The 11,633-nt window shown below is 36.6% G+C and overlaps 1 protein-coding gene across 1 annotated transcript in view; it reads left to right on the top strand.

The window, feature by feature from the left end:
• Positions 1-1,305: 1,305 nt before the first annotated feature.
• LOC110466680 (multiple epidermal growth factor-like domains protein 6) overlaps positions 1,306-11,633 on the top strand; it is a 37,637-nt gene continuing 27,309 nt past the window's right edge. The window contains exons 1-12 of the mRNA XM_021523359.1: positions 1,306-1,356; positions 4,442-4,672; positions 5,091-5,309; positions 5,845-5,985; positions 6,251-6,385; positions 7,169-7,303; positions 7,755-7,892; positions 8,339-8,473; positions 9,013-9,138; positions 9,613-9,750; positions 10,144-10,281; positions 10,651-10,788. Coding sequence (XP_021379034.1) covers positions 4,477-4,672; positions 5,091-5,309; positions 5,845-5,985; positions 6,251-6,385; positions 7,169-7,303; positions 7,755-7,892; positions 8,339-8,473; positions 9,013-9,138; positions 9,613-9,750; positions 10,144-10,281; positions 10,651-10,788 — 1,639 coding nt within the window. The 5' untranslated portion in view covers positions 1,306-1,356; positions 4,442-4,476. The remainder of the gene's footprint in view (positions 1,357-4,441; positions 4,673-5,090; positions 5,310-5,844; positions 5,986-6,250; positions 6,386-7,168; positions 7,304-7,754; positions 7,893-8,338; positions 8,474-9,012; positions 9,139-9,612; positions 9,751-10,143; positions 10,282-10,650; positions 10,789-11,633) is intronic.

Below are 11,633 nucleotides of genomic sequence, written 5' to 3'. Positions count from 1 at the left end.
AACGACAAACATCCGGTCAACTAGGAATAAATCACCCTCGGCCAACTAGATTATATGTATAAGGTAAACTAGTTAGGACAAACATCCGGTCGACTAAAATAAAACACACATTCTGTCAACAGAAAAACTACACACAACCGGTCTTCTAGAAGCAATACTCATTCGGTCATCTTTTTCAAACATTGACTAGAGAAAAACTCATTGACATATTTTTCTCCTTTATTCATGTTATACATGCATACAAAACATCGTATATCTCCGGAGATATGCAGTCATTTAGAATTGCCATCACATTACTGGTTAATAATATTAGAGACTCAACTCATGGCTTTATATGGTCACCAGACAGTGGCCGAAGTTTGCCCAGGGCGTGACTGGTCAGCACCTTATCCTTTGTCTTATCGTAAAAATGTTTGGAATGACACCAGCCATTATTTCACCTCGGGTGTACAATGTCCATTAAGGTATGATGCGGATAAGCTGTTTGATACAATGTTCCCTACAACCCTAAACAAGATATTCTGTTTTTCAGAAAGTATTAAAACAAAAGTTCAAACTGAGTAATTTGACATTTTAAATGTGTTTTTAAAATAATTCTTATCCCTTGGAAGTGATTGTGTCGTCTTTTCTGGTGTCTTTTCCAATTAAGGTATTTATACAGTAAACCTATGTTAATTTCTTGTAGCATAATATATCAAACAAAATCATTGGCATTATTTGTGAAAGTCCGGAATAAAAATTTTTACTATCAAGTTAAACCCCACGATAAAAAAAATATATTTTTTTATCAATTATCTTATTTACGAGAAATTCGGGTTAATAGTATTAAGTAACGCAAATGAAACTTATGTTAATGTAAGCTTCAATAACGCAGTTTGGCGTGCTATTTTAATGTCCTGAATGTCAAATGTTTTTATTGTTGTTATTGTTGTTTTCATATCTAGTTTATGGTCCATGAAGCGACGACTCCTTTTCCGAATAAATAATGTATAATATATTCTTGTTCATTTAAACCCAGATTTTTGTAACGTAGTTATTGTGCGCAATTTTTTCAAATCCACAGGTTTTGTTTTTAATCATTCTGTAAATTAAGATGAAAGGAAATGTGTTTACATATGTAGCATTTTTCGATAAGATGATCTTGTATTATAAAACTACAATAAAAATCTGTTTGCTATAACAACTGTCGTTATCTGTGGAAGTCATCTTGTGTAACTCCCCGGGCCACGCGGGTAACACGGCCACCTGTTGTATATAGACAATACCTCAATAAGTATCCAGTGGTCGGAGCGCGAGGGATGGACGCTCTAACTAGCCTCGTATATTTGGTGTGTATATCTGCTGTTTCGTCTTTCGGTAAGTATTTTATATGTTCATCTCCTCTTTTTGTTGTATTATCGACCTTATCGGCACCCTATAAAATCGATTCTGAGAAAAAATACGACAGAAAAGTTTTAAAACGTTTTATTCCTTTAGGTTTCATAAAAAGGAATGAAGTCACCGTATTTTATTAATTGTTTTCTTAACTTAGCTAAAACAAAAGAGAACGGTATACATTGAACGATTTCTTTTGTCAATAAACCCAAGCTTTTGTGTAATTTACATCCATTTCGTTGATTTAATTTTCTTTCTACATTTATCTACACACCAGGAAGCACATAATTACTACATGCCATTGCCAAGTGCTTTTGGTTTGTTTATTAGTTGTTTTTCAGTTGTGAATTTCAACATGTAATATCGTACGACGGCGTAAAATATACGTATCAAATACTATACTTTATTTTTATGAGAATCTTGTATTCAACTTTGATATTGAAAACCTGACCGTGTCAGTCCTGAATAGATCATGTTCTTCTTCTCCTTCTTCTTCTTCTTCTTCTTCTTCTTCCGATAACTGCGACAGAACTCATAAGTATGAGTGCAAGTGTCGCAATCAGGTGTTCTTGAAAGTTGCATTTGTGTAATAAAACATTTTTATAATATGTTTGGAGATGAAAATGATACATGGCAACAAATGTAGGTTCAAGAACACAGTATTTGTAATACAAATAATATAATATAGATTCAATGAGGTGAGATATTAAAAGAAAGTATGTTTCATACTGGCAGAAGGCATGTGCAAGTAAATGATTGGGCAACCCCCACCGACAATACTTACACATCTACCAGTATTAGGGCAGGGAAAGGGGGTTAGGTTGTATAATGACAGATAAAAATATGTACAGCTCTGACAATATTTGGTTCTAGCGGAGGGTAGTTTTGGGTAAGTAGTCAGATAGAGCTGTTTTGAATGAGTTCAAATCAGGTGACTAAGCTATATGTTCTGGAAGTGAATTCAGTGTTCTAATAGTCCTAGGAGAGAATGGATTTCTGTATTGGTCATGACTAGTGGAAATCTGCTGAAGTTTGTGCTCCCCTGGTTCTACGGTCATGTATCCATGTCATAGGTCATAACCATTACATCAATATCTTTAGAGCACTATAGCCTAGTACTGTGTTGTCCTGGGTTCGAATCCTAGGGGAGGACACTTTGCTTGAATGAATTACAAAATATCGTTTCTCTCTTATTTATATTTGTAAACTGATGTGATGCTGTTTGAATATGACCGTCATTACGTGAAATTGCAAAATATCTTAACAATTAACTAAGAATGTGACGTTGGTATTGTGTCGATTTTCACCAGAAACCCCGGGTAAGAGGAAGGGAGAAAAAGATGGTCGTATGGGAGAGGGTGTGGTAAATATATCGCAAGTTAGAAATTTTGTATACCAAATCCATAATGTATGATAGACCCAATTAATCTCTACCATTTAAACAGTTTATCAAATAGAATGATTTTTTATAGTATCTTCTTTTCCTGATTCTTTTTTTATCGTTTGCTCAATACCTTTGTAAATATTGGCAACACAACATGTTTAAACTTACCTTTTTTGGAAATTCTCAAAAAAAGTATTGATTTTGACTCGATTGGTCATAGTTAGGCGATACAAATTTAATCAAAAGTAGGCCGTTTTTATTCGAAATATTTTTTTAAAATATATAACAGTACATCTGAAGTTCAGTCTATTGTTTTCCGAGAACCATCTCGCTCAGTAAACACGCGTGTTATTCCAGACCTTTGTAGTTTACATACCTGTATAAACTTAGAGATCGATGATTACCGATAACATGAATGACCGCTGGCCAGTATGATCAGCGTTGGAGATAGGCGGGCTTGTTGGTTGACCGATGGCAATCGCTGACCAGTGAATCAAAAACCAACGGATCGTTCGTAGTATTTCACATTTATCAGATTAATGTCATTGTCATTATTCTGAAGATGTGTTTCTGGTTTAAGAATGCGTTTTTTGATGGTATGAATTAAAAAGGCTATATAAAATATGTCCATTCTGATGAGCGATGCGGTCTGATGTTGATTTCATTGATATATTCAAAATTTCAATTGCGATGGTTATGATAAGTACTTCAAGATTTTAAGATTTTTATTCCTGCACTCAGACAAACTTTCGTGTGTAACATGATTTCGTCAGGTTTTACAAGTGTGTGACAAGGCGGATAGAAATATTAAACGTACCTATGATTTAGTAAGTTATCTGTAGGCTTCCTCAGCTTCATGGTAACGGAATACATGGTGTATGCCAATGTGCTGGATACTTGTTTACAAGGAGCTTTGTACCCTAAGAGTGTGGATGTACTATATGCTAAATAATATCATCTTCTCAAGTACTAGGTCAATTACACCACCCGTAACTTCAGCAGAGATATTCGCTGTCCTAGTACAAATTCATGACGAGTCTACTTTAAAAAAAATTTGTTACACAACCTTTAACGGAGCCTCGCCTTGTAAAGTCGATAAATAATAAACACAAACAACTGTTTGTCACCTTTTTTCCCTTCTAAATGAAATTAGCACTATGCGGTCGAAAGATTGTCATTGAACTAGATATCAAGAACTATATTTCATTTTTATAATTCTCTATTCCGTGACGTCAAATTAAAACAAGAGTTTTGAAGTACTTTTTAGCATTTTACATATTATATAAATGGCAAAGGTACACAAGCAACAGTTGGAAACAAGCGGGGTTTATAAACAGATATCGGTGTTGTTATGTGAAAGAATCTTGTTTATGTGTAGTAAACCCGCTATATCTAGTAAGGAAAAATATCTGTATTGTGTAATAAACGTATCCCTGTGTGTAGTAAACACTATGTGGTACACCAGCTTAATGTTATTTGTGGTTTAGTGTGGTAGAGTAAATTGTATTGTTATTGTAATTTGAAGCTGAATACATTTAATATTATGTTATATGCTATGTAAAGTACCAGCCCCCAACCCCACCATATCCTTGCGCTAAGTTGTCTGTCCTTAACAAAGCGCACAGGGTCTTCGTGTGGAGAAAACCAACGTTCAGCGGTGTACAGTTTTGTTTTTATTTACAGTGAATTTAGCCTTGAATAAACCGGCTGTTCAGAACATGTATGGAGTCGACGTCGATCCACAATATGGTTATTGTAACGAAAGTTTCGCTACTAACGGAGAAAGGTTCAATCCTAGTGGGGCATGGGAGTGTGCGTGCACTACAAACGAAACCAACACCTTCCCAGTGTGGCAGGTAGATCTGGAGGCGGAGGCTATTATCACACAGTTCGTTATAGACATTGTGACACCGGGTGAGTAATGCAAGTGTACAAATGGTTTGTTTTGTTAACGACAAAATGACATATTTTCTTATGCCTCTTTTCGTACACTTTAGATGTCTGCGCACCAATTGCAATTTCTTTAAAAAAGTATGAAAAAATACATTCCCTTCTTGCAATTTAAATTGTTAAATGTTGGAAACATGTTTTACGTGTGGTATTAAAGAACAAACTGATAGTTGATTATGGCAACGTTATGCATTTAGCATCAGTTTTACTAAGCAACTTCAAATGACGTCTTGCAAAAGAGAGTTTGAAAACAATAACAACAAAAGCGTTTTTGCCTAAACTCATGCGCTTATTCACAAATTACCATGCATCGAAAATATTTACTTTTTGTAAGTCGTTTGTATAGGAAAGCATGTACCCTTATGGCAAGTTTTTGTTACAGTTTTGCTGGAGGGCACAAAAGTGTACGTGTCGGACACGGCGGATAGTTATAAACAGGGCGTGTTGTGCTTTCACGAGACGACGGCCCGGAACAAACAGAGAACCGTCTCCGTCGACTGTCACGCCAAAGGTCGCTACATCACTTACGAAGACGAGATTTCGCATGAGCCCGGGAAGAAAGGCGTTATAATAATAGTCTTGTGTGAACTGGAGGTTTACGGTAAGTGCGGAGTTCTGATTTATTGTTATGTGCCCTTTTCGGGATATTACTTCAGCTTTAAACACAAACATAAATATTTTCACAAGAAAATGTATCAACAACACCCCTTTCCCGTGGGGTGATGGCCTACACTGTGCGTTAGTCCGTTTATACATTATGGGCCTTGCTATTACAAGCCTGATTGGTTGCAAATTTTCATAATGCATTTTTTAAGAAATGTCTGAAAATGTGCAGACGTTTTTTTTGTTTCCTATCTTGAATAAATAAAAGACATTCAACGCCATCTTCTCCATAACTCACGCACTGCCACCTATGTGTCTGATCAGGGCACACAGCGATTTAAAGTTACAAGTTTCTGTTTAAACATATGTAGACTGATAATGTGAACACACAGAAAACGTAGGTGAGTGTAACCCTTGTAATTTCGAGAATGAAGTGGCTCTCGGGTGGCCACAATACATATATCTGTATACACCGTCTTCAAAACATTCTTGAAGACTACTTACGCGTTCCTTCTCCATTTAATACCATGCAGGATGTAGCAACGGAACCATGGGAGATAACTGTGACGAACCATGTCCTGACTACTGCAGGGATAGAATGTGTTTCCCGGAAAATGGCACGTGCTGGTCCGGATGTGAGGAATTGGGCAAGACGTCAGAATTCTGTAATGAAAGTGAGTACAACTGATTAACGCATTTTAAAGATACTCGAGTTTGCAAAAAAAAAATTGGGGTACAAAGTATCCAGAATGATGAAAACCAAAACCAGATATACCGTTGGAAAGATGCGGATATCAACACTGTCCAGGATTTGTTTACTCTTTGGTTTGTAATCGAAGTAATATCTTTCCAAAGCAAATTCGCTGTAGGAGTCGAACTCGAGTTAAATAACAAAAGATCTATTTATTTTAACTTCCTGTGTCCATCTTTTCCCCCCAGCCTGTCTTGACGGAATATTTGGACAAGACTGCCAGGGAGTTTGTCACTGTGAGGTCGGTACGTGTGACGTCGTTACCGGTCAGTGTCCTTTCAACGTTTGCAGTAAGGGCTGGACAGGTCTCAACTGTAGTACAGGTTCGTCAATTATTTCATAAGACCACTTCAGCGGGAGTCTGTTAGTTTCAAATGAAATGTGAAATTAAAGAATATTTAGGTTTTGAAATTCTCAGAGGAATGAGGTGACAACGGAATGAGGTACTTCTATGACGTTAATCACTTCAACGTTGTATCTTTTTCCATTGACGAGATGACAAGTACAAAATGCGGTAAAAAACGGTAAAAATGTGATTACATAATCAGAAGGTTTGGCTGGACACTACATAATGCAAACATATTGAAAGTAGGAAAGATTTTGAACACACCTTACCGATCACCTAACCTTTAATATCTCACCATCATTCTGTTTCCAATGGTAATAAGAGTTATAGCCATTGATTTACTCAGCCTAACAAGGCCTTGTCAAGTCTATTACTCCTACGATGTAAATCTTACTTACATTTTGAAAATCGGTTTTCTATTGTACAGTTTTACCTGTGCATTGTACAGTGTTACCTTTGCATTGTAACAGCTTTTTTTTTTTTTTTTTTTTTTTTTTTTTTTTTATATAGAATAACAGTCGAACCTGTTCTTGCTAACACCTTCATTAAGAGACCAATAATGTTAAGAAACCACTTTCAATGTTTCCCATTGTAGTGATTTCATTGTGAACTGGATCTGTAAACGAAACAATCTGCAATAAGAGACCACTTATTGGGACTCTCATAACACCGGTTAGACTGTATATACCTTAGCTTCCTGATAACAGTTCAAGTGTTGTATTAACTGTCAGTTCACCTAATATGTTCACATTTTTATTAGTGTGCCCGAATGGAACATTTGGATCCTTGTGTAGCGAAAGCTGCCGATGTGCTGAAGATACATGTAACCCAGTCAACGGGACGTGTCCAGGGGACCTCTGTGGGCGGGGACGCGTGGGCCCCACGTGTAGTGAAGGTTTGTAGATTACTTTTCTTCTCTGAAAAAATGAAAGCGTTGCCGTTTTCCATGTCACACTCATTAAGATCGTAGCCTTCCTACAGTTGTCTGAAACAAGTGTGAACATTTATACTTTTTTTTTTTTTTTTTTTTTACAAAATAACATACAATGCCAGTATCTCCTTGCATATAAAATGTCTCTGTTTTTTTTAAACAACTGGGATTTTCTTGATGAAAAGATATCAAATAAATGAGTTAAAATCAATATCAAATATTCCTAACCGCTATAATGTATGATAAACAGTTTTGTAATAACATTTAAGAAGTCGATTGCATGAAAATAACAACTTATCTTTACAACAAACAGGATAAAGTGTTTTCAAGTGATCATAATCATCATTGGCACAAACAGCTTACTTTTTACTCAACAGTTCATCTGTATTCTACTAAACAACAATTATTTTTACAGATTGTCTAAGCGGAACGTTTGGTTTCGACTGCAGCAATATTTGTCCCCATTGTGTACAGGAAAGCTGTGACCCTGAATTCGGCGTCTGCACATTAGGGAGGTGCAAGATTGGTTGGGCCACGAAATACTGCAATGAAAGTGAGTATTTTTAACTATCTAACGTTGATACTAACTTTGAAAACCTTGGTCCTACTTTGGTATTGCTGTTGTTATGCACCTTGGTCCTACTTTGGTATTGCTGTTGTTAAGCACCTTGGTCCTACTTTGGTATTGCTGGTGTTGGAAATCATAATGTCTTCTTATCTGTGGACGACATAATCTTGCGAAAATATTGTGGTAAAGTTGTATACCACATCTAACAGGGACCGTCCCTCCGCCCAACTTGTACTCCAAAGCACTCTCTGTGTGACGACGAATCGACAAACAGTATTTCGTATAATTTTATCTCGTATCATCACGATAATTCGACTGGTTTGTAATGTCTACTCAATGGATTTGTATTTGGTCGTGCCTCTGTTACTTCCGTCATTTTATTTCCGGGATTTCTTTAAGACATGTGCTACCTTACCGCGTTCCCATTGCAGGTTGTCCTGTGGATAGCTTCGGCCAGGATTGCTCGGAGGCCTGTCACTGTAGGAACGGGACCTGTGACCCCATCACTGGCAAATGTCCGAACAATCTCTGTCGGGACGGATGGCTGGGACCCACATGTAATCGAGGTGAGGCCGATACTCTATTAGCCCTTCTAGAGCAAGATGGACCTGGTTATTCTTGCATCACTGTGTTTCATAACTGTAAATACGCTGTACATTGGGAAATGAAATAGTATCTTATTCGGACCTATAAATACAAACACAGCTTTATTTTATGATCCACCCACTTGTTCAGCTCAACCATTTTCAAAACCTTAAGCTACAATACTTACTATCACGGAATTACTGGATCTCGTTCATATACCAGGGCTTGAAAGTAGAAACTCTACTTCGTTTGTTTCCTAGCTCGATATTTATTTAAAGAACGACAATATTTGTTATCTCAAAACATAGAATTCTCCATTTTGATTCTCTGATGTCAACGCTTTTGATGATTTTTTCTTAAAATTTTCACGATACTGCCTTTACAAATACATTGACACGTCTTGGATAATATTTTGTTGTTTCTGCAAACATTTAAGTTTGAACCTATCATACTTCAATAATTAACATTTTATAAGAAATACTGTATTCCGTGAGTGTATTCTTGGTTTTGTGATTTTTAGCTTGTGACGCTGGAAAGTATGGAAGAGACTGTCTGAATACCTGCGTCTGTGTCAATAGTGCCTGTAACAATGTTAACGGCACGTGCTTATGTCCGAAGGGACGGACAGGACCGGCTTGTACCGATAGTAAGTACACATGTATGACTTTATCTAAGGAGTAACCAGGATTAGTTTTAGGGTTATACAGTGTATACCACAAAGCTGAGTGCATGTTTGTGCTTAAACCGCATATGCACAAATGTGCACACAGTTTTTTTTCCGGTTTATACCGTATAACTCCCAAACTATCTATGATTATTATTCCTTATTAAATATAAAAGCTAAAAACACGTTTTTTGTCATAGTGAACGAATATCTTTATAAACATTTCTGTCATGGAGGTAATAGCAAAACTAAATTATATATATAATTGCTCTCGCTGATTAGTTGAAATAACCGCTGTAACGAAACAGGGATTGATACCAGTCAGTTGAGAAAGGATAATTTATGACAAGAACAATCTGCAGATGAATAGCATTAATTGTATATGACATGTTTAATAAACACCTGTATGAAATCAAATGCAGTAGACACTATCATATTCATCTTCAATTTTTAAAGGCTGTCCAAACGGGACTTACGGAGCGGACTGTAAAGAGATTTGTTATTGTGAGGGGAGAAAGTGTGATCCTGTTAGCGGCCTGTGTTACGCGGGAGGCCCGTGTGAGGCGGGCTGGAAGGGGTTGACCTGTAGCGAACGTAAGTGTTCAGTGGAATCCATCGGGAAATATAATTTACTATAGGATTTTACTACAGTATGTTAGTTCTGTTATTATGGTAGTACAGTGTATTACTAGAAATTTTGCTCAGAACTTTTGTACGTTTAATATACACTGTTCATGTTTCCTGTCACCGTGTTTACCTGCTCCCTATCCTTCCACTGCGTCTACAATTATAATCGCAAAGAAGAGGTCCCTTTAGTGCTGATTCCTTTTCACTTGGAGTATTCCCCTTTTATAGTATGCTGTTGTGTCTTTACTGACACCTCTCCCTTATCACACCATTGTGCAACATGCGTTGTTAATAATTGTTGGGCCTTGGACACATTTACCTATTAGCATTGTCATTCCACACTTTTTTGTATTGTTCCAGCTTGCGATGCTGATTATTTTGGTCAGAATTGCACTCAGAAGTGTTACTGCTGGAACGGAACTTGTGACCCCGTGAACGGCACGTGCCTGAACGGTGCCGACTGTCAGGACGGCTGGACTGGACCTCACTGCGACCAAGGTACTGGTTTCTCATTGGCCCCTTTTAACAAACGAGTAAACAGTTTCAGAACCATATATTGTACAAGTTACTAATTTCATATTAACAAAACGATAATAACCCAAAAGGTCCGTCGGGTATCATACGAAACATCAGAATACCGTAGATGTTAGCTTTGATGTTTAGCAGGATAATATATAGACTAAACAAAACAGACATTTCTTCGGGTTTCAGATAAACTTTTGAGAACATTGTTTTAGATGTGCAAATTGCCTAGTGTGGTATTTTTGCGTGAAATTTAAGTTTCCAATTTGTTGATATGCATAGTTTTATTCTGCTCAACACCGATGCATCAGAAACAATAAAACTTTAACAACCTTTACTTTGCAGTGTGTGAAAAAGGAACGTTTGGTAGAAATTGTAGCGAGACGTGCTATAATTGTCTATACGGAGACTGTGACCCCTTAAACGGGAGATGTACTTCCGGTTTATGTCAGGATGGATGGCAAACAGATCTCTGCAACAAACGTATGTTTACAGTTCTGTATTTATGATGACAAAATAAAAATTAGGTATAAAAGATTTTGTTTGTTGAGATCTGTATGAAGTATTTTTCAAGCTATTTAGGATTGGTAATGCGTAAATGGAGATCTATAAGGGTATATAGAAATTGAAATTGGTTATAAAACGAAAAGCACTACAGTTAGTTTTCCTATTTGTGGCAATCTTACATTTTATTACTTGGTGATAATTAAGCATTGAACTGTTTTTGTATGGTATTTATGATCTATTTGAATGACACAGCTTTGCAAGCAAACAAATCATAATGCGCGCATAAATATCATACAAAAACAGTTCAATACTTATATTTACGTTTTCTCTGCCTCTTATGTTCTTTTTTAACTTATAATTTATAATTAAAATTAAAAATGCCCACCTTATCGACAGTCCACACAATTTCGTTCAATAGTTTGAACAGCGTATTGTCGCGTGCTGATTGGCAAGCAAAGTAGTACTTTGACATTTTAACAAACACTTCAAATTTATTCCACAATTTAGTATCAATTCAATTTCGTATGATATGTCTATAGGGTGATTCCAGTTTTTCAATAGAAATCTGAGCTGAAAGTTAGATTTGAAATTGTTTCGATTTTCCCCCGGAACAAATTTCGCGCATGGATAAATACAGTGAACACCGTGAATGGGACCTTGACCTCCACGAGGGAGTTATTTTTGGAAGTTAATTCGAACTTTTCTCTTTGCTCATTTTGTGAAGAATCCAGGCGTGAATGTATTTGTTGATTGTATGGGAACCCGACAACAGTCGGTAGATTCTATAACAGCATCGTTATTTGACATGTCGTCTGAAACTG

This window comes from Mizuhopecten yessoensis, unplaced genomic scaffold, assembly GCF_002113885.1.
Source record: "Mizuhopecten yessoensis strain PY_sf001 unplaced genomic scaffold, ASM211388v2 scaffold11141, whole genome shotgun sequence".
Lineage (NCBI taxonomy): Eukaryota > Metazoa > Mollusca > Bivalvia > Pectinida > Pectinidae > Mizuhopecten > Mizuhopecten yessoensis.
This window is presented reverse-complemented; position numbering and strand designations above follow the sequence as displayed.